The sequence below is a fragment of the Anolis carolinensis genome, chromosome 2 (genome assembly GCF_035594765.1).
Source record: "Anolis carolinensis isolate JA03-04 chromosome 2, rAnoCar3.1.pri, whole genome shotgun sequence".
Classification (NCBI taxonomy): Eukaryota; Metazoa; Chordata; class Lepidosauria; order Squamata; family Dactyloidae; genus Anolis; species Anolis carolinensis.
Window position 1 is genome coordinate 197,796,339 of NC_085842.1, and position 20,248 is coordinate 197,816,586.

The 20,248-nt window shown below is 40.6% G+C and overlaps 1 protein-coding gene across 1 annotated transcript in view; it reads left to right on the top strand.

Annotated features, from left to right (window-relative positions):
• The first annotated feature begins 1,001 nt into the window (after positions 1 to 1,001).
• The window catches only part of LOC100557673 (crumbs cell polarity complex component 3), a 30,747-nt gene continuing 11,500 nt past the window's right edge, over positions 1,002 to 20,248 (top strand). The window contains exons 1-2 of the mRNA XM_016991138.2: positions 1,002 to 1,178; positions 3,144 to 3,204. Of these exons, the coding sequence (XP_016846627.2) occupies positions 1,017 to 1,178; positions 3,144 to 3,204 (223 nt within the window). The 5' untranslated portion in view covers positions 1,002 to 1,016. The remainder of the gene's footprint in view (positions 1,179 to 3,143; positions 3,205 to 20,248) is intronic.

A 20,248-nucleotide genomic window follows, 5' to 3' on the forward strand; every position in this document is an offset into this window, starting at 1 on the left:
AGAATATAAAGGCTGAAAATCACACATTATCTGAGTGGACTCAGATACCCCAGTTCAAAGCAGATATTGTGGGATTTTCTACTCTGATATTCTGGGATATAGGGCTTTGTGGAAGGGCACCCTATTTTAAAAGGGTTTAAATATTTTTTTTGCGAAAACCTAGAGCCCTTCCACACAGACATATACTAACACAGAATATCAAGGCGGAAAATCCTACAATACCTGCTTTGTATTGGAATATATGGCAGGGTGGACTCAGATAAACCAGGGCCCTTCCACACAGCCATATAACCCAGAATATCAAGGCAGACAATCCCACAGTATCCATTTGAAATTATGAATGTGAAACTAAATGTTGTAAAAACTAATGAAAATAGAACAAGAGAAATGGAAGAAAGATGGACAAGGGTAAAGAACTATGTCATGAATATTATTATTATTATTATTATTATTATTATTATTATTTATTGTATTGCTCACTGTGTTGTGATGTGTTGTTCTTTTATATGCTGTTTATATTGTATTGTTTTGGGCATGGCCCCATGTAAGCCGCCCTGAGTCCCCGTTGGGGAGATGGTGGCGGGGTATAAATAAAGTTTTATTATTATTATTATTATTATTATTATTATAAATCAATCTGGAGATCAAGCCATAAGAAATAAGATACAAATGTTATTTAGTGTATAGGATGGAAATGGATAAAGATAAAGATATAAAGATTGTCTCACAAAGAAACGAATATGTAAAAAGAAAAAAAATCCTCGTGTTGGTGGTGGGAATTGTAAATGTTTTGTATGTCTACGGTATGTATTTTTTGTGTTTTTAAAAAAAATCTAAAAAAAAAAAAAGACAATCCCACAGCTTTGAACTGGGTTATCTGAGTCCACATTGCCATATATCCCAGTTCAAAGCAGAGAATGTGGGGTTTTATTCAGCTGTGTGGAAGGGCCCTGGGACTCCATGGAAAGTAGCTCCAAAGGAAGGAAAGGGTGGCCCTGCTACCCCGCCCCTCTGTGATGGCAGGTGAAAGGGGGCGGGGCCTCACCTGTCGCTCAGGTGCAGGCAGGGAAGTACCTGTCGCGCTGCGGAGGGGGTCACGTGGCTCGGGCGGCCCAGGAGGCGGGGCTCCACTCGCCCCATTCACTATTGCGGGGAAGTTGCTCCGTCCGGACGCACAGGTCAGTCCTTTGGGGGTGGGGAGGGTGGCAGAAACAAATCGGGGGGAAAAAGAGGTTTTTTTTTTTTTACATTCCTTGCCAAGAGCCTGCTTGATCCCAGGGAGGGCTTGCTGGAACACCTGTTGAGAGGGAGGAAGGCAAGTTTGCTTCTCTTTCCTTTCGTCTTCAGAAGGAGAAATCTTCTGATTTAGTTCCTCCTTCTTGAGAAGGGAGGCTTCTCCTTGATCATCAATAGGAGAAAAAGGTATGGCGCCCACCTCTTCCTTCTCTGCTCAGGGCCCTTCCGCACGGCCATATAACCCAGAATAACAAGGCAGAAAAATCCCACAATATCTGCTTTGAACTGGGTTGTCTGAGTCCACACTGCCATATATCCCAGTTCGCAGCAGAAAATGTGGGATTTTATTCAGCGGTGTGGAATAGACTCCCAACCTTAACATTTTTAGTTACTTCTTGGGAAAGTCCAGGAATCTAGGTGTAAGGGAAGACTTATTTATTTATAATTTCTTTATTAGAGACATTTATATCCCGCCCTTCTCATGCTGAAGGGGACTCAGGGTGGCTTACAAGTCATATGGACATACAATATATCATATTATTCGTATAGCACAATATAGGTAGGTAAAGGTTTCCCCTGAGTTAAGTCCAGTCATGTCTGACTCAGGGGGTTGGTGCTCATCTCCATTTCTAAGCCGAAGAGCCGGCGTTGTCCATAGACACCTCCAAGGTCATGTGGCCGGCATGACTGCATGGAGCGCCGTTACCTTCCCGCCGGAACAGTACCTATTGATCTACTCACATTGGCATGTTTTTGAACTGCTAGGTTGGCAGGAGCTGAGGCTGACAGCGGCCGCTCATTCTGCTCCCGGGGTTTGAACCTGGGACCTTTCCATCTCCAGCTCAGTGCTTTAACACACTTCGCCACCGGGGTTCCTATAGCACAATATAAGCATTATATATGCTTATATATACTATACTATACTATATAGTATAGTATAGTATACTATAACTATAATACTATATTGTATTATTATTATTATTATTTTCATGTAAGGAGCAACCTGAGTTGCTTCTGGAATGAGAGAATTGGCCGTCTGCAAGGACGTTACCCAGGGGACGCCCGGATGTTTTGATGTTTTTACCATCCCTGTGGGAGGCTTCTCACCTGTCCCCGCGTGGAGCTGGAGCTGATAGAGGGAGCTCATCCACACTCTCCCCGGGTGGGATTCGAACCTGGCAGCCTTCAGGCTTTCAAGTCACAAGGCTTTAGCCCACTCTGCCACCGGGGGCTCCGTAATATTATTAGTAATATTACATATAATATAAATATACCATTATAAATTATTTCCCTTTCCTTCCTCCTGATCTTGCTCTTTGGCCCACTCAGGCCTCCAGTGTTACCTTTCTGGTTGCCATCTGTCAAAAGAGGCCCCATTGAAGCCATGGTCCTGTTGCTGGCTCAACAGGTGACCCTTTTTAACCCTGCCTCCTTGGATTGTGCTTTCCTAATCCTTGAAGTTGGTTAACCATTGAGCAGCCTGCTTGGGTTTCTGATCACCCAGGGCCCTTCCATACAGCCATATATCCCGGAATATCAAGGCAGAAAATCCCACAATACCTACTTTGAACTGGGGACCCTTCCACACAGCCCTATATCCCAGAATATCAGGGCAGAAAATCCCACATTATCTGATTGTGGACTCAGATAACCCAGTTCAAAGCAGATATTGTGGGGTTTTCTGCTTTGATATTCTGGGATATAGGGCTGTGTGGCAGGGCCCTAAATTCACACTGCCATATATCCCAGTTCAAAGCAGAAAACATGGGAATTTATACAGCTGTGTGGAAGGGGCCTGAGTTTCTGATCACCCAGTCAGCAAGAAGAGGGGATTTTCAATGGATGCTCCCCTTTCCTTGTCTATTTATTCATGTATTTTTTATATCCTGTCTTTCTCTCAATTATAGGGACTCAGGACAGCTCTGATCCAGAAGGGAGTCTTGCAACCGGCAGAGATTGCACAGCAGTGTGAGTCAGAAATACTTCTGCGAAGGGTGCGGGAGGGAGAAACTGCAATCCTGATTGAGCTGGCACCTTGCAGTTGTGATGTATGTTCCTTCTAAGCATCCTGAGAAAAGGAAAAAAGAACCCTAGGATTGGGATGTTGTGTAGTTTCCGGGTTGTATGAGCGTATTTTAGCAGCATTTTCTCCTGATGTTTCAACTGTATCTGTGGCTAGTATCCCCTGAAGGATCCTCTGAAGATGCCAGCCACAGATGCAGGCGAAACCTCAGGAGAAAATGCTGCTAAAACAAGGCCATACAGCCTGGAAACCACATAACATCCTAGTGATTGTGTTGTCAAAGACTTTCATGGCCAGAATCACTGGGTTGCTGTGAGGTTTCTGGGCTGTATGACCATGTTCCAGAAGCATTCTCTCCTGACGTTTCACCCACATCTATGGCAGGCATCCACAGAGATTGTGAAGTTTGTTGGAAACTAGACAAGTGGAGTTTATGTATCTCTGGAATGTCCCCGGTGGGGGAAAGAACTCTTGTTGTTAGAGACAAGTGTGATTGTTGCAGTTGGCCACCTTGATTAGCAATGAATAGACTTACAGCTTCAAAGCCTGGCTGCTTCCTGCTTGGGGGAATGCCTAGTGATTCTATCCATGAAAGCCTTCGACAATACAACCCTAGGATTCCCATAGAGCTGTTGTTCTAAAACATTTTTGGATTATAGAATCCTTCCAAAGGTTTTCCCCCCCTTTACGGAACCCTAATTCTATCCCAAAATTTTTACAAAGCATTGGGAACCCACAGAGTTCTTCCTTTTTTCTTCTACTCCTATTGCCTGAGTACTTTGTATAATGTATTTGATTTGGAAATCAAGAGAAAACATTTTAAAATATGAAATCAAGCTTTTTTTTTGGTACAAGAAAATATTGGATATAACTACAAACCTTGGCTTCACACCTGAAGTTGTGAATGAAATTGTTTCATTTTTGTTCTTAAAACAGTTTTGAGATTGGAATTTATGTCCAGCAGCTGAGTACATAAATCCGGGGCAGTATCCAACTTACTCCTAAATTTGTTTTTGGTGTAAGCAAAATCTGAAAAGTGTTATTCATATCGATAGGTGGACATAAAGGGGAGCAGAGCTTGGGTAACCTTGGTTACGAATAGGTATACATCTATCAGTCCTCCCTAAAAGTCATTCAGTGGCACAGTTTCAATTTTAATTTTTTAAAGCAGATGACTATTGGATTTCAATAAGATCTTCATGCTCTGGCACTGACTTATTAAAAAGTTTTTTTAAGGGTTTAAATATTTTTTTGCAGAACCCCTTGCGGAATGGGCCCTTCCATACAGCCATAATGACCCAGAATATCAAGGCAGGAAATCCCACAATATCTGCTTTGAACTGGGTCATTTGAGTCCACACTGCCATATATTCCAGTTCAAAGTACAAAATGTGGGATTTTATTCAGCTATGTGGAAGGGGCCATAGAGAGCGAGTGTGGGTTTTGGTTGAACTGTGACACTGGAGATCAGGGTTCAATTCTCCATTGGGTGACCTTAGGCGAGTCACACTCTCAGTCCCAGAAGACCTTGTGATAGGTTCCCCTTAGGGTCACTGCAGGTTGGAAATGACTTGAAGGCACTCAACAACAACAAGCAATTCCATAGCTTACTGGCAAGTGATCTATTTTTAAAGACGTTGTTTTGTGTGTTTATGATGTACATATCTGTGTATATTTACACACATACATGCATGTCATGCATCTAAGCAAAGGTTGGGAATGTGACTTTTTGGCCTACAACTCCCAACCAATATGATCATTGATGATTCCAGGAGTTATAGGCCAAAATGGGTACCGTATATACTCGAGTATAAGCCGACCCGAATATAAGCCAAGGCACCTAATTTTACCACAAAAAAACTGGGAAAACATTGACTCCAGTATAAGCCGAGATATCAATAAAATTACATTAATTGAGGCATCAGTAGTTTAAATGTTTTTGAATCTTTACATCAAACTGTAATTTAAGATATGCCTGTTCAACTCATTATTTTCATCTTCAATGTAAATGTGCTTATGTATCCTTTTAATAATAATAGAGTGAAATAATGAATGTAATAATAATAATAAATGCAGTAAAATAATAAATGTAATAATAGAGTAAAATAAATGTATTAATAATAAAAAATAGAGTAAAATAAATGTAAAAGTAACAACAATAACAGAGTAAAATAATAAATGTAATAATAATAATTAATAAGGTAGGTAAAGGTAAAGGTTTTCCCCTGACGTTAAGTCCAGTCGTGACCAACTCTGGGGGTTGGGGCTCATGTCCATTTCTAAGCCAAAGAGCCAGTGTTGTCCGTAGACACCTCCAAGGTCATGTGGCCAGCATGACTGCATGGAGCGCCATTACCTTCCCACCGGAGCGGTACCTATTGATCTACTCACATTGGCATGTTTTCGAACTGCTAGGTTGGCAGGAGCTGGGGCTAACAGCGGGCGCTCATTCTGCTCCCGGGATTTGAACTGGGACCTTTCGGTCTGCAAGTTCAGCAGCTCAGCACTTTAACACACTGCGCCACCACCAGCGGCCCGTTAATAATTAATAGAGTAAAATAATAAATGTAACAATAATAATAATAGAGAATAATAATAAATGTACCATATATACTTGAATATAAGCCGACCTGAATATAAGCCCACCAGGACCCTCACCTGAGTATAAGCCGAGGAGGTTTTCTTTTTTCAGTCCTAAAAAACTAGGCTTATACTCGAGTATATACAGTACTTTTCCAAGCAGTGTATATAGAAGTGTTTATGACTATTTATATTTTAATTTAAAGTTAATATGTATGAACTTCAAACAGTTAAAGCTGTAATTACTCCTGTGTTAAGCAATCTTGGAAACTGTATGTACGGTACATTCTTTGAAGAATCAAAGGAATGACGGCACATACCAAAACTCCCTGCAGCTAGGCATTCTCAGCCAGCATTCCCACAATCAGTAGGCATCTATTGGAAACTGGTGATAAATGATGGACTGTGGCCGATCTTTTGCCCATCTTGTTTTATGGTGCCCACATGCAAAGAAGCATAGGTGTATGTGTGTCCCTTCAGGTTTCCTGTCGACTTATGGTGACCAATGGGTTTCTTTACAAAGAATAATCAGAGGTGGTTTTGCTGTTTCCTTCCTATAAAATATAGACGACAGCCCCTGGTATTCATTGATAGGTGTTCCATCCAAGCACCTATGAGTACAATTTGATGTTCTGGTTTTTAAGTAACTATTATGTTGTTTTTATCTTGTATTGCATTGTTTTTAAATCTCATTATTTTAGTTGATTGTGTGCATTGTATGCTATGTTGCTGTCATATCCTCATTGTAAGCTGCACCGAGTCCCTGCGGGGAAATGGTGGCGGGGTATAAATAAAGTTATTATTATTATTATTATTATTATTATTATTATTATTATTATCCTGCTTAGCTACCAAGATCAAATGGGATGTCATGCCTTTAGAATATTTAGGGAGAGCCAGCATGGTATGATGGCTTGGATGTTGGATTGTGATTCTGGAGACCAAAGCTTAATCCCTGCTCAACCATGAAAACCCATTTGGTGACATGATGATGACGATGTTTATATTATGTTCTGCTTTAGAGAATGTGACTGCTATTGTTTGTGAAAAAGGGGTAGAATGGTATCTCTCCTTATCCCATTGTGAGAGTTGATGGCAATTCTGTGCTACAACCAGGGCTGCTAGGTGGTTGGTTTTAAAACACAGCCTTGGCATTAGGCTTGTGCAATCCATTTTTGGTATTTGAATTTCGTTGGGCACCCAGATCCATTTTTGGGATGCTCCCAAAAATCAGCTAATGGAAATACCTGTTTTTGGCTAGGCAGCTGAAAGATCTGGGAAGATCCAGCCAATTGGCAGCAATGGGGAACTTACAAAGCTTCCCTTTCCATTCCTGGGATCCTTTCCTTTCTTGCCTTTAAGGGAGTCTGGGTTTGAGCAATGGGGTTAAGGAAGTATGCACCACGTACTTCTGAATAGAAGGGAAGAAGATGTGCACTGCAGCCATGTGGGTAGTTTTGGGCAAAATAATAATAATAATAATAATAATAATAATAATAATAATAATAAAACTTTATTTATACCCCGCCACCATCTCCCCGTGGGGACTTGGGGCGGCTTACATGGGGCAGAGGCCCAAACAACACAAGGACAAAATATAAGCAGCACAATACAATCACAATATAAAACAGATAAAACAGTAATGCAATATATCAATTAAAACAACAATACAGGATAAAAAATTACATTAAAAACACATAAAAGGCAAAAACAAAACAAAACATGGTGGCTGAGCCCTTGCTGTTACATGGCCAACCAAACAAGCCAGATTGGCTGAAAGGAACTGACCAAACTAATCTGTGCACAAGCCTACTTGGCATGGCCTGATCTACCCAACTACCAATGGAGAAGAAAACTTTGCCTGGCCCACCATTAGCACCATCTGGAATGGTTAGGGTCAGCATTATTTATTTATTTATTTGCAGCATTTATATTCTGCCTTTCTCACCCCGAAGGGGAATCAGGGCGGATCACATTGCACACATAAAGGCAAACACTCAATGCCATAACATAGAACAGAGACAGAGACAAGGCACGGGCTGGCCTCGAACTCATGACCTCTTTCTTGGTCAGAGTGATTTGTTGCAGCTGGCTTGCTTTCCAGCCTGCGCCACAGCCCGGCCCATGGAAACTTTTGGCTACATCCAGCTCTCGATGAGCACCTCTTGATAGTTTAAAGAATTAAATCAGGCTTTAAAAATGCATGCCTTCAAATGAATAGTTACAGTTGAGTTGGAATTGGCGTATTGCTAGGCAAGAGTCATTCTGACCTGCTATGATTTGGAGGCATTGTGTGGATGACATGCTAACTTTGTTTTTGCCAGTGGGGCACGGCCTCCCTTTGACTTGACTAGGCTTGTAACCTGCTTTGCAAATCTATAAACAGGAGGAAATGGAAGGAACATGTTTGTGTTTGTGTGGGTGTCTATCAGTTTCTCTTCTGCACCTGTAATGCAAGCCTGGAAATGCCTTGCCTTCCAGCTGTTGTTGGATAGCATCTCCCATCATACATTTACCACTGATTTGGGCTGATAAGAAGACAGTCCAACACTCCAGCAGTAGCTGAAGGGGCATATAGTCCCCAATGCTGCTTAATATTTTTTGTGAGGTCTTCATAGTATGCACACGCAAATATGTAGAAACACAAACACACACATACATTTTGTCTCTATCTCTCTCTTTTTTGTCATGGCGTACATTGCCCTATGCCAGTGTGTGACACAAATATGCTTCTGTGTGAATATACTCAATATTTTCAGAACTTGGTATCTAGAAAAACAGATGGATCAATTCAGATGTTTGCTATTTATAACTAATGTAGACTTGGTGCATTCTAGCTTCAGACTGCCATGGACTGAGAAGGCAAGTACAAGTAAGGCTCTAGCTTACACTAGGTGACTTCTAGCTGTTGGACACAGTTAAACTTTAGTTACTTTAGGATTACTTTATGCTGTGTTTGTTTTGGAAAGAAAAGTTCGAAGGTAGGGGAGATTTTCCTGCTAAGGCTGCAGAGCAAGGCCAAGACGTTTCAATGCTCATGGTTGCAAATCCAAAGGGCAGCACTGTTATTCTGGAGCATTTGGGTCAAAATTTGTATAAATATTATTCTGAAACCCATTCATATGGGTTGAACCTTTTCTGCTTTCATTAAGTGACAACCATCTGTACTTCTTTTGAATGGTGCCCAAAATCTGATCCTGAAGTTGTATTATATATAATGGTATACTAAAATGCTGTTCCTTACATAAAATGATAAAGCCAAGGTTTGTTTTTTTTATTTTTTGGAATAGCTGCAAACTATGGCTGTTTGAATCCATGGAGGTGGAGTACAGAGGGCCAACTGTATGCTTCGTGATTTGACCTGAGCCCCTTAAACATCCTGCCTAAACTGTAGTAGAAAGAAAGTGCATTCCTACCAAATATTGGTCCAGTTAGATTTTGTACATGGAATGGGGAAATCCTTTGCTTTAGGTAGCAAAAAGTCTTCGGACAGCGCCGACTAATTTCTTGATACCTGCAAATCCTGACCTAAACAAGTGCCTAAATAGTATAACTTTAATGTTTTTAAGGACACAGAAAAAGGGTACTAATTATTGAGCAATTATCTCTAATGGATTTTAAAATGTTATTCATAATCTACAGTATTTTATAATTCTGTAAAACACTATATTTTGTATTTTTAAATTTGTGTTTTTAAATTGCACATATGTATGACAGATTATGTGGTATAGAGCACTGCTTTTTAAAACTTAAGTCCCGACCCCAAATGACAATAGTGGGCTCATGAAAAAATTGACAACAGCAAAAGATTTCTGAACACCACCCATTTTTACACAAATCTGTTGGCAACAATGTGCAGAACTCTGCAGAAAATGCTTCAGCTGTACTCCACAAATAGGAAAATCAGCCTGTTTAGCAAGGCTTGCAAATGCTGACATATTATCAGTAAATGTATGATTTTTGATACCTGTTTTATACAGCTATGTACATAATAAAACCCTGGGCAGAAAGGGGTGATGAGTGGAATTTTTTTAAAGAATTCAAGTACTTACTCTATCTTGGCAATAATAGCAACAATGGTCAACTAATAACACAATGTAACAAAATTCCTGTTTAATTGTGCAGTCCTTACTTTGAAAGTACAGTAGAGTCACTTATCCAAGACTCGCTTATCCAAGGTTCTGGATTATCCAAGGCATTTTTGTAGTCAATGTTTTCAATATATCATGATATTTTGGTGCTACATTCATTAATACAGTAATTATAACATAACATTACTGCGTATTGAACTACTTTTCTGTCAAATTTGTTGTATAACATGATGTTTTGGTGCTTAATTAGTAAAATCATAACCTAATTTGATGTTTAATAGGCTTTTCCTTAATCCCTCTTTATTATCCAACATATTCGCTTATCCAAGGTTCTGCCGGCCTGTTTAGCTTGGATAAGTGAGACTCTAATGTAGTTGTTATACTCCAGAAACTTTGAGTCTTTGAGAAACTATAGCAGAATGTGCTGCAGAATGTCCCGCAAAAACTATTTTTTCACAGTTTAATAAACTTTTTCCATGTTTTTGTGATAGAACCAATTAGAAAATGACATTTATAACACAGGAACAAAAATTGTGTTACATAGTATAATACCAGCAATATAACTTAATGCTTTGTAAAATTAATGGTTGATTCAGCAGTATCGTTTTTTAAAAGGTCTTCTTGCTTTTGATATCTAGTTGTGGCTCATGCAGTTCACCATTTGTATCTTGGGACCTTATGCTTAAAATGTCTGGCCAAAATTTAATTGCTGCGCATCGCCTACCAGTTTTGAACTGTTGTGATATTGAATTAGCCAAATCAAATTCATACACATTTGTGTGCCATTTGAGTTGGCCTTGTTGCATTAATGTGGCTCCTCTTCTGAAGAAGGAGCAGCTCCATGCTGTGATTTCCTGCAACATGAAATGAGCGTATCATGCATGTGCTGAGTTGGTATCACCTCCCACTTGAGAAGTGACTCATAGAAATTTGCTAAAAGTCATGAGAATGAGTCTGCCTAGAAGCTGTCTTTCTGACCTAGGCTTCTAGTTGCTAGATTACAATCCCAGAAGGAAGGTAAGGGAGGAGGAAAGGCACTGAGTCAAGAAAAGTTCACAGCGGAAGAATTTCTGTTATATAAACCCTGGGGAAACTGGTTCTTCCTTGCTCTGTTTCAGCCTTCAGGAATAGAAGGTAGCATGCTTTTGAACCCTTGGAAATGTTGCTTTTTTGGACCACAGTTGTCAACAAAAGTAATTTTTTGAAGCTGTGATACTTCTCTAATTTCTCATCAACTGCATTCCAGCTTCTATAGGTGCATCTACACTGTAGAATTAATGCAGCTTAACACAACTTGAGCTGCCATGGCTCAGTGCTGTGGAATCATTGAAGTTGTAGTTGTACAAAGACATCATTGCCAGAGAGTGCTGGTGCCTCACTAAGAGACAACTCACATGATTCCATAACATTGGGCCATGGCAGTTAAGGTGGGATCAAACTATATTAATTTCAGTGTGGAAGCACTTTGTGCTTCATATTCCCCTCCAGCCCTTCACCCACTTTTGAGCTAGTCCTAGGCAGAGTCAATTGGGCTACCCTTGTATCAGATTTTGGAAAGTAGCAATGTGTGGTGGGGGCCAGGAGAGACAACCCGGTTCCCCTTAACTAAGCATGATGCCCTCAGATAGAATGACAAATGGTCTCCCATTGTCAAAATAGAAGCAGGTTTCTCAGTCCAGCTAGGGGAAAAGGAAAAACTTGAATTAATGAATTCTCTGCCACATGTTGAGGTTGTGACCATTGGCACAGAATGCTTTTTTAAATAACAGGAACTGGAAAAATTATTGGAGACTTACAGGCAGTCCCCAAGTTACAAATATCAAATGACTCATAGTTAAGAATGGGGGTGAGACAACAGGAAGTGAGAGAAATCTACCCCTCGGAAGAGAAATTCACTCCTGGAAGAGTTATTATGGAAAAAAGATGTATCCACTGTAGCTTTATCTCCAATCCTTGTTTCCACAACAAGCCAAATTATTCAAAACCCAGTTATCACAGGGGCAGAAAGTGAGGTGAAATCTTCTGAACTGGGGCACAGACAGCAAAACAAACTTTGCAGGAATGCTAACCCTTCCCTATGCTATCCAAAGCTTTTATGTACAGTGTTCCCTCACTACTTTTCGGTTCAGTTTTTGCTTCCCCACTGTTTTGCAGGTTTTCAAGAAATATTAATGTAACCATTTATTGTGGTATTTTTGCTGTTTCGCAGGTTTCTGTGCAAAGGGTTTTGGAAGGGAGGGAGAAATAAAGGGAGGGGGGAGGGTAGAGAATGGTTGAAAATAAAGGATTATTTAGCTTCCATTCTTTCTTCTCTGCTGGTGTGCTATATATTGTAACTGCTAAAATAAAGTATAGACTCCATTGTAGTAAGTGGCCTGTGGTTTGCTTTCTTTCACACATAGAATAAATATACTTCGCAAATTTTCACTTATTGCGGGTGGTCCTGGAACGTAACCCCTGTGATAAGTGAGGGAACACTGTATACACCTTTGTCTGGAGTTGCACTTCACAAATGTCCCTGTTCTGACAGACACATTCAACTTAAAAATAAACCTACAGAACCTATCTTGTTTGTAACTTGGGGACTGCCTGTACATTGTTCACCACCAGCTGTTAGTAATACTGGTTGGATATCACTTATCCGAAATGCTTGATGGAAGAAATGTTTTGGATTTTTTCAGATTTTGGTATATCTGTGTTCTGGAGCTGGGACCCAAGTTTAAACATGATATTCATTGATATTTCAACTAAAAGTAATGTTATATACAATATTTTAAATATTTTTTGTGCATGAAGCAGGTTTGTGTACATTGAACCATCAGAAAGCAATGGTGTCACTCTCCCACCCACCCACCTGGACATTTTTGTATTTTGTAGTTCTAGATAGGTCATACTCAATCTGTACTATAATGTTATTGTGTACATTCAAACTGCAGGCTTTGCCATGTCCATGTCTCAAATGTTCTCCAAGTTGTCACAACAATAAATGTCACTCCTGTTTTCTTTTCTTTTACATTTTGAGATGGGGACTAAATGCTGTAGCCTCAGCATTGGTCTTATTGCTGCTCCATCCCCATTCTTTTGCCATTCCCTGCTTTGTCTAACAAACTCCAAATATTGCTTGCTATTTGATGATGTTTGGCCTCTCCACTAAAAATGTTGTTTGATTTTGTGTTTTATAAGTGAACTTAGTTTACCTGGAATTTCAAAATCTGAAAGACTCCAAAACTGTCTACATGGGTGAATGATATAGTGACATCTTTGCTTTCTTTTGGCTCAGTATACACAAACTTTGTACACAGGTTTTTAAACATAAAAAGTAAAGGTAAAGGTTTCCCCTGACATTAAGTCCAGTCATGTCTGACTCTGGGGGTTGGTGCTCATCTCCATTTCTAAGCCGAAGAGCCGGCTTTGTCCGTAGACACCTCCAAGGTCATGTGGCCGAATATTCAGATTGTGTACATAAGGTATGTGTGAAACATAAGTGAATTTTGTGTTTGGACTTGGAACCCATCTCCAAAATATCTCATGATGTATATGTATACAAATACAGGCATTCCAAAATCTGAAAAAAAAAATCCAAAACACGTTTGGTCCCAAGCATTTTGAATAAGGGGTACTCAACCTTTTTGCTGACAAGGGCCTGAAAGGGTAAAGGAGGTGGGGTCCCCAACTGGCTGGGGACTGCATATCAGAGTAAGTTATGATTGGTCAAGAGCTTTGGTTTGTGGAGGCTGCTGGGACATGATTAAGTGAACCACATAGCTTACAGATCCACATAGCATAATATCCACCAGAAGTCTGCTCCTCCCCATCCATCCATCTTGCCCTTGGTCGGCCCCTCTTCCTTTTTCCTTTCATTTTCCCCAGCATCATTCTCTTCTCCAAGCTTTCCTGTCTTTTCATGATGTGGCCAAAGTACTTCATCTTTGCCTCTAATATCCTTCCCTCCAGTAAGCAGGGATGGCAATTTTCAGAATTCTCTGGCTAACAAGCTGTCTGGGAGACTCTGAATTTTTTGTATTGCCTGGATCTGAACTTTCATGTGGCATCCTATGGTTGGATGCAGGCAAGAATATCAGGCAAAGTGGACAATTGATCTGATTCAGCACATGAATTCTGACAGTCTGACGGTTATGCCAGGCAGTTTTGCTTTCCAAACTGGCAATGGAACAATGATTGACATGCACTCCCACTGAACCAGTCATCTGGGGAATGTTTGCCTGCATATGCAAGAGGAAAAAACAGTAACTCTGGGAAACCTGTTGTGGGTGAGATCAAGTTGAAAGCAGGAAGCAGTAGTGGTGAGAGAGCAGGGAGTGTTTGGAATAGTCATGCTTGTCATTATTTGCTTTAAAGTGTTCCGATGGAGTTTTCCTCAGTGAACACAGTGCTTTGCTGAGTGGAAAGGTCCTTGCCCAGGCATCTTACAGTATGAAATGTGGAATCAGAAGGGGGAAATACGAAGAAGCTGTTGTTTTACCATTTGAAAAGGATTCAACAGAATGGGAGTAGACCCAAATGTCTTCGCATAAGTCTTGTGAACCTTGGATATTCTGAATGTTTTGGACGTCAGCTCCCAGAAATCCTTGTCAGCAAGAACTGTGGCAATGGATTGAGGGAGTGAACACAACTGGAGGTCCAGAATGTATGCTGGGCTTGACAGCATACGTTGGGGTTTCCGGTGTTTCATTCTTTTAGAGGCGGTCAACATTTGGGGAGTTGCTCAGGAACACAGGACGTGGTTCAGGACTTGGCAGAAGACAAATGGAACAAGAATCCAGGAACAGTTGTGGTCTTGAATGATGGAATAGAGGGTATGCTTAGCAAATTTGCAGATGGCACCAAATTGGGAGGCAGGCAGTAAAAAGACAGAAGGACAAGAGGAAGCCCAGCCCCTTTGCCAGCCTTGTGCCATTCTCTTCCTGATCGGCCCTTCCTTCCATGGGCTGCAGGAAGTCCTTTGTGGGTATCTGACATGTGGATAATATGTTGTCCAGGCCTGGTCTAGATCAAGGGAAGTGATGGCACTACTCTATTCTGTGTTGGTCAGACCTCACCTGGAATGCTATGTTCAGTTCTGGACAGCACAATTCAGGAAGGATAACCTAGCAGTTCGAAAACATGCCAATGTGAGTAGATCAATAGGAAGGTAACGGCGCTCCATGCAGTCATGCCGACCACATGACCTTGGAGGTGTCTACAGACAACGCCGGCTCTTCGGCTTAGAAATGGAGATGAGCACCAACCCCCAGAGTCAGGCATGACTGGACTTAACATCAGGGGAAAACCTTTACCTTTACCTATTGATGGGAAAGGTTTGTTTTCTACTGCTCCAAAGACTAGGACATGGAGCAACAGATTCAAACTACAGAAGAACGGATTCTACCTAAATGTTAGTAAGAACTTCCAAATGGTAATAGCTGTTAGAAAGTGGAATATGCTGCCTCAGAGTATGGTTGAAGTTGTTAAACAGAAGCTGAATCTTCATTCATTGGGTGCCAATAGCTGGTAAAAGGATGGTGTGCATGTTTAAATGTTGGAATGGTGAGCACCAGCGGCTTTATGTGGGTTGAGTGTTGCATGAAAGTGGTACAATATCAGTGCCTTGGTGGATCAGATGTGGAATTGTGCTTGTTGCAGGAATGTGAGACCTGTGGTCTTCCAGAGAGGTTGCTGTGTTGTTAGCACTGTTGCTCCCATTAGATTGGACCAGTGGTCACAACATGGCTTGTTGGGAATCCCGACAAATCTGGACATCCGCACATCCCTTATTCTTGATTTGTGATGTAGAGATTTGAACATTGGATTCAGACTCTGGAGATCAGGGTTTGAATCTTTACCTGGGCATGGAAACCTACTGAGTGATCTTGACAAGACATCCTTTCTAAGCCTCAAATGAAGGCAAAGGCAACCCTATTTCTGAGCAAGCCTTGCAAAGAAACTTCACGACTCCTTCACCATTGGGTTGCCATATGTCAGAAATGATGGTACAGACACATATTTGGTTCAGACTCTTTGGAAACAAGTTGCACATTTTTGTAACTTCTCCCCTCCTCTCCAGAATGTCTAGCTCTTCTGAAATAGATTTTCTTTTCTTTTCTTTTCTTTTCTTTTCTTTTCTTTTCTTTTCTTTTCTTTTCTTTTCTTTCTTTCTTTCTTTCTTTCTTTCTTTCTTTCTTTTTTTTTTTTTACTTAGAGAGGCATATTTAAATTGGGGTAGAATTCAGGTAGACCTTTGTGGTTGGATTTCAACTCTTAGCAGCCCAAGTCAACACAGGGAATGGTAAGGAATGCTGTGAATTGTAACTTCGGCATGATTCATATTCATTATTGAATTCAACTAAGATTGTATTCTTTAACATACACACATCACATACACACATATGTGAACTCTGGAATTAGAGGTGATGGTGATTGCTATAAGTTTCACATTGCTGATCACACACTTATGGTGAATAGGATTTGTGCATATTTTTGTATTTTAAATATCCTGCCCTTCACTATTATTGGCATTCCCAGAATGGCTTATGGGGGTGCGGATATAATAAACATGTTGCTAACTCATTTCTGACTTATGGCAACCCTAGATGGGGTTTTCTGGAGCTGAAAGTGTGTGAATCGCTCAGGTACACCCAGTGGGTTTTCATGGCCTAATGGCAAGTTGAACCCGCACTGGCCATAACAGAAAAATAAAATTGTATACACGCAGAGGACTCCAAACTGAGTTGAAAGGTACAAAAAGTGTGGGCAGAGGGAGTGAAGAAAAAGAAGGCAAGCTTGTCGAGAAAGAAAGAAAAAAGTGTTGGTTGAGTCCTGTCTAAAGGTTTGTTTGCAGGTTCACAGACTAGACCAGGGGTCCCCAAACTAAGGCCCGGGGGCCGGATGCGGCCCTCCGAGGTCATTTACCTGGCCCCCGCCCTCAGTTTTATAATATAATATATTGTATATACATATCTATATATATAAAAGGATAAAGTTGCGGGCGCAGTGACTATAACAACAAAACTAAACATCCCAGAAATACGAAACTTGGCAACACAATGCAAAAGCCTTGCCTCCCGGTTACAACAACACAACCACACCACAAAACCACAATCCGGACCCACAAAACTCACAACAACACATCATGACTATAACAACACAACTAAACGCCCTAGAAATACAAAACTTAGCAACACAACGCAAAAGCCTTGCCTCCCGGTTGTAACAACACAATCACACCACAAAACCACACTGGACCCACAAAACTCACAACAACGCATCGTGACTATAACAACACAACTAAACACCCTAGAAATACGAAGCTTGGCGACACAACGCAAAAGCCTTCCCTCCCGGTTGTAACAACACAACCACACCACAAAACCACAATCCGGACCATAAAACTCACAACAATGCATCATGACTATAACAACACAACTAAATGCCCCAGAAATACAAAACTTGGCACATAACTAAATGCCCCAGAAATACAAAACTTGACAACACAATGCAAAAGCCTTGCCTCCTGGTTGTAACAACACAACCACACCACAAAACCACAATCCGGATGCACAAAACTCACAACAAAGCATCGTGACTATAATAACACAACTAAACGCCCCAGAAATACGAAACTTGGCACACAACTAAATGCCCCAGAAATACAAAACTTGACAACACAATGCAAAAGCCTTTCCTCCTGGTTGTAACAACACAACCACACCACAAAACCACAATCCGGACCCACAAAACTCACAACAAACCATCGTGACTATAACAACACAACTAAACGCCCCAGAAATACAAAATTGGACAAAACAATGCAAAAGCCTTGCCTCCCAGTTGTAACAACACAATCACACCACAAAACACAATCTGGATCCACAAAACTCATAACAATGCATCGTGACTATAACACCACAACTAAACGCCCCAGAAATACGAAACTTGGCACACAACTAAACGCCCCAGAAATACAAAACTTGACAACACAATGCAAAAGCCTTGCCTCCCGGTTGTAACAACACAACCAAACCACAAAACCACAATCTGGACCCACAAAACTCACAACAACGCATCGTGACTATAACAACACAACTAAACGCTCCAGAAATACAAAATTTAACAACACAACACAAAAGCCTTGCCTCCCGGTTGTAAGAACACAACCACACCACAAAACCACAATCTGGACCCAGAAAACTCACAACAACGCATCGTGACTATAACAACACAACTAAACGCCCCAGAAATACGAAACTTGGCAACGCAACACAAAAGCCTTCCCTCTCAGTTGTAACAACACAACCACACCACAAAACCACAATCTGGACCCAAAAAACTCACAACAACGCATTGTGACTATAACAACACAACTAAACCGGATGGCCATCTGTCTGAGGGGTTTGGGTGGGTTCTTCCTCCATGACAAAAAGAAAGAAAGGGGTTGGACTGGATGCAAACTACAAATCCCAGCACCCCATGGCATGGAGTCCATGCATTTCAATTAGAGGCCTCTTCCTTTTCCCTTTCCCCGCCATCCAACCCATTGACCCAGTTCCATGGCTCCGCAGGCAGGAAAGGCTGGGACAGATAGAACGAAGGAAGGAGGGAGGGAAGGGAAGTGAAGGAACGCCAAGTACAAGAGCCCTCCCTCTCTGCCCGGAAGGCCAAGAGCAAAAGGGAGAGAAAGACCACTGATCCGGTTATATTTACCCTCCTTTCTGACCAGTGTGTTCTTATCAGCGAGCTCAGAATCGGAGCAGAGAAAGGGAACAGCATAGGAATAAAGGAAACAAGGAGAGCACCCACTCTATCTATCCATCCACTCATCTATCCATCTACTCACCCACTAATAATAAACACCTACACAGGCAAGAATCAGCCATGCACTGAGTCTACAAGGCCATTCAGTGCTCATCCACCTCCCCAATCCCTACATTCACACTTGGCCTCCAAAAAAACAATTACAATAATAGCAATAACAACAACAACAATAAGAATCTACACCACCACAGGCAAGAAGCAGCCAGGCACTGAGGCTGAGAGGCCAGTCAGTGCTACACTGGGCCTCCAAAAAACAATACAGTAGCATCTAACTTATCCAGCCTTCATGACCACTACAACAACAACAATAATAAACACCTACACAGGCAAAACAAAAAAAGATTATTGTACCACAATAAGGTGTAAACCGCACTCAGCAGAATCAGACATCACGATTAACAACAAACCAAAGACAACAGGGATCTCAAGCAATTATCAATTAACACAAAAATTGAAGAAGGTAACAGACTTCAAATAGTACTACTAATGTGAGTATAAAGAAGGGTGGAGGTCACAGCATAAATACAACCTAATGTAGACTGACCAACACCACCAGACTAAGCCACAGCAATGCGTGGCTGGGCACAGCTAGTAATATTTATAATAATATTATAATGTAATACAATATAACACTAATAATATTACCATATAATAATATTAATTATATATCCTATATTGCATATAATATTACTAATAATATTACAGTATAGTGGTATAGTTCAATAAAGTAATATATAATGCTAATATTGTGCTATGCTAATACAGTAGAGTCTCACTTATCCAACATAAACGGGCCGGCAGAACGTTGGATAAGCGAATATGTTGGATAATAAGGAGAGATTAAGAAGAAGCCTATTAAACATTGAATTAGGTTATGATTTTAAAAATTAAGCACCAAAACATCATGTTATACAACAAATCTGGAAGAAAAAGTAGTTCAGTACGCAGTAATGCTACGTAGTAATTACTGTATTTATGAATTTAGCACCAAAATACCATGATATATTGAAAACATTGACTACAAAAATGCGTTGGATAATCCAGAACGTTGGATAAGTGAGACTCTACTGTAATATAATATATTGTATGTACATATAATTTGTAAGCCCCTCTGAGTCCCCTTTGGGGTGAGAAAGGTGTGATACAAATGTAGTAAATAAATGCAGTAAATAAATAAATAATAAATAAATACATTTTAGACTTAGGCTCGCCCAAAGTCTGAAATGACTTGAAGGCACACAACAACAACAACAACAACGACAACAATCCTAATTAACTTGACTATCTCATTGGCCAGAAGCAGGAGCACACTTTCCATTGAAATCCTGATATATGTATGTTGGTTAAAATTGTTTTTATTTTTAAATATTGCATTGTTCTTTCATTGCATTGTTCTTGTTGTTGTTGTTGCACTACAAATAAGACATGTGCAGTGTGCATCGGAATTTGTTTTTTTGTTTTTGTTTTTTTTTTTCAAATGATAATCCGGCCCCTCAATAGTCTGAAG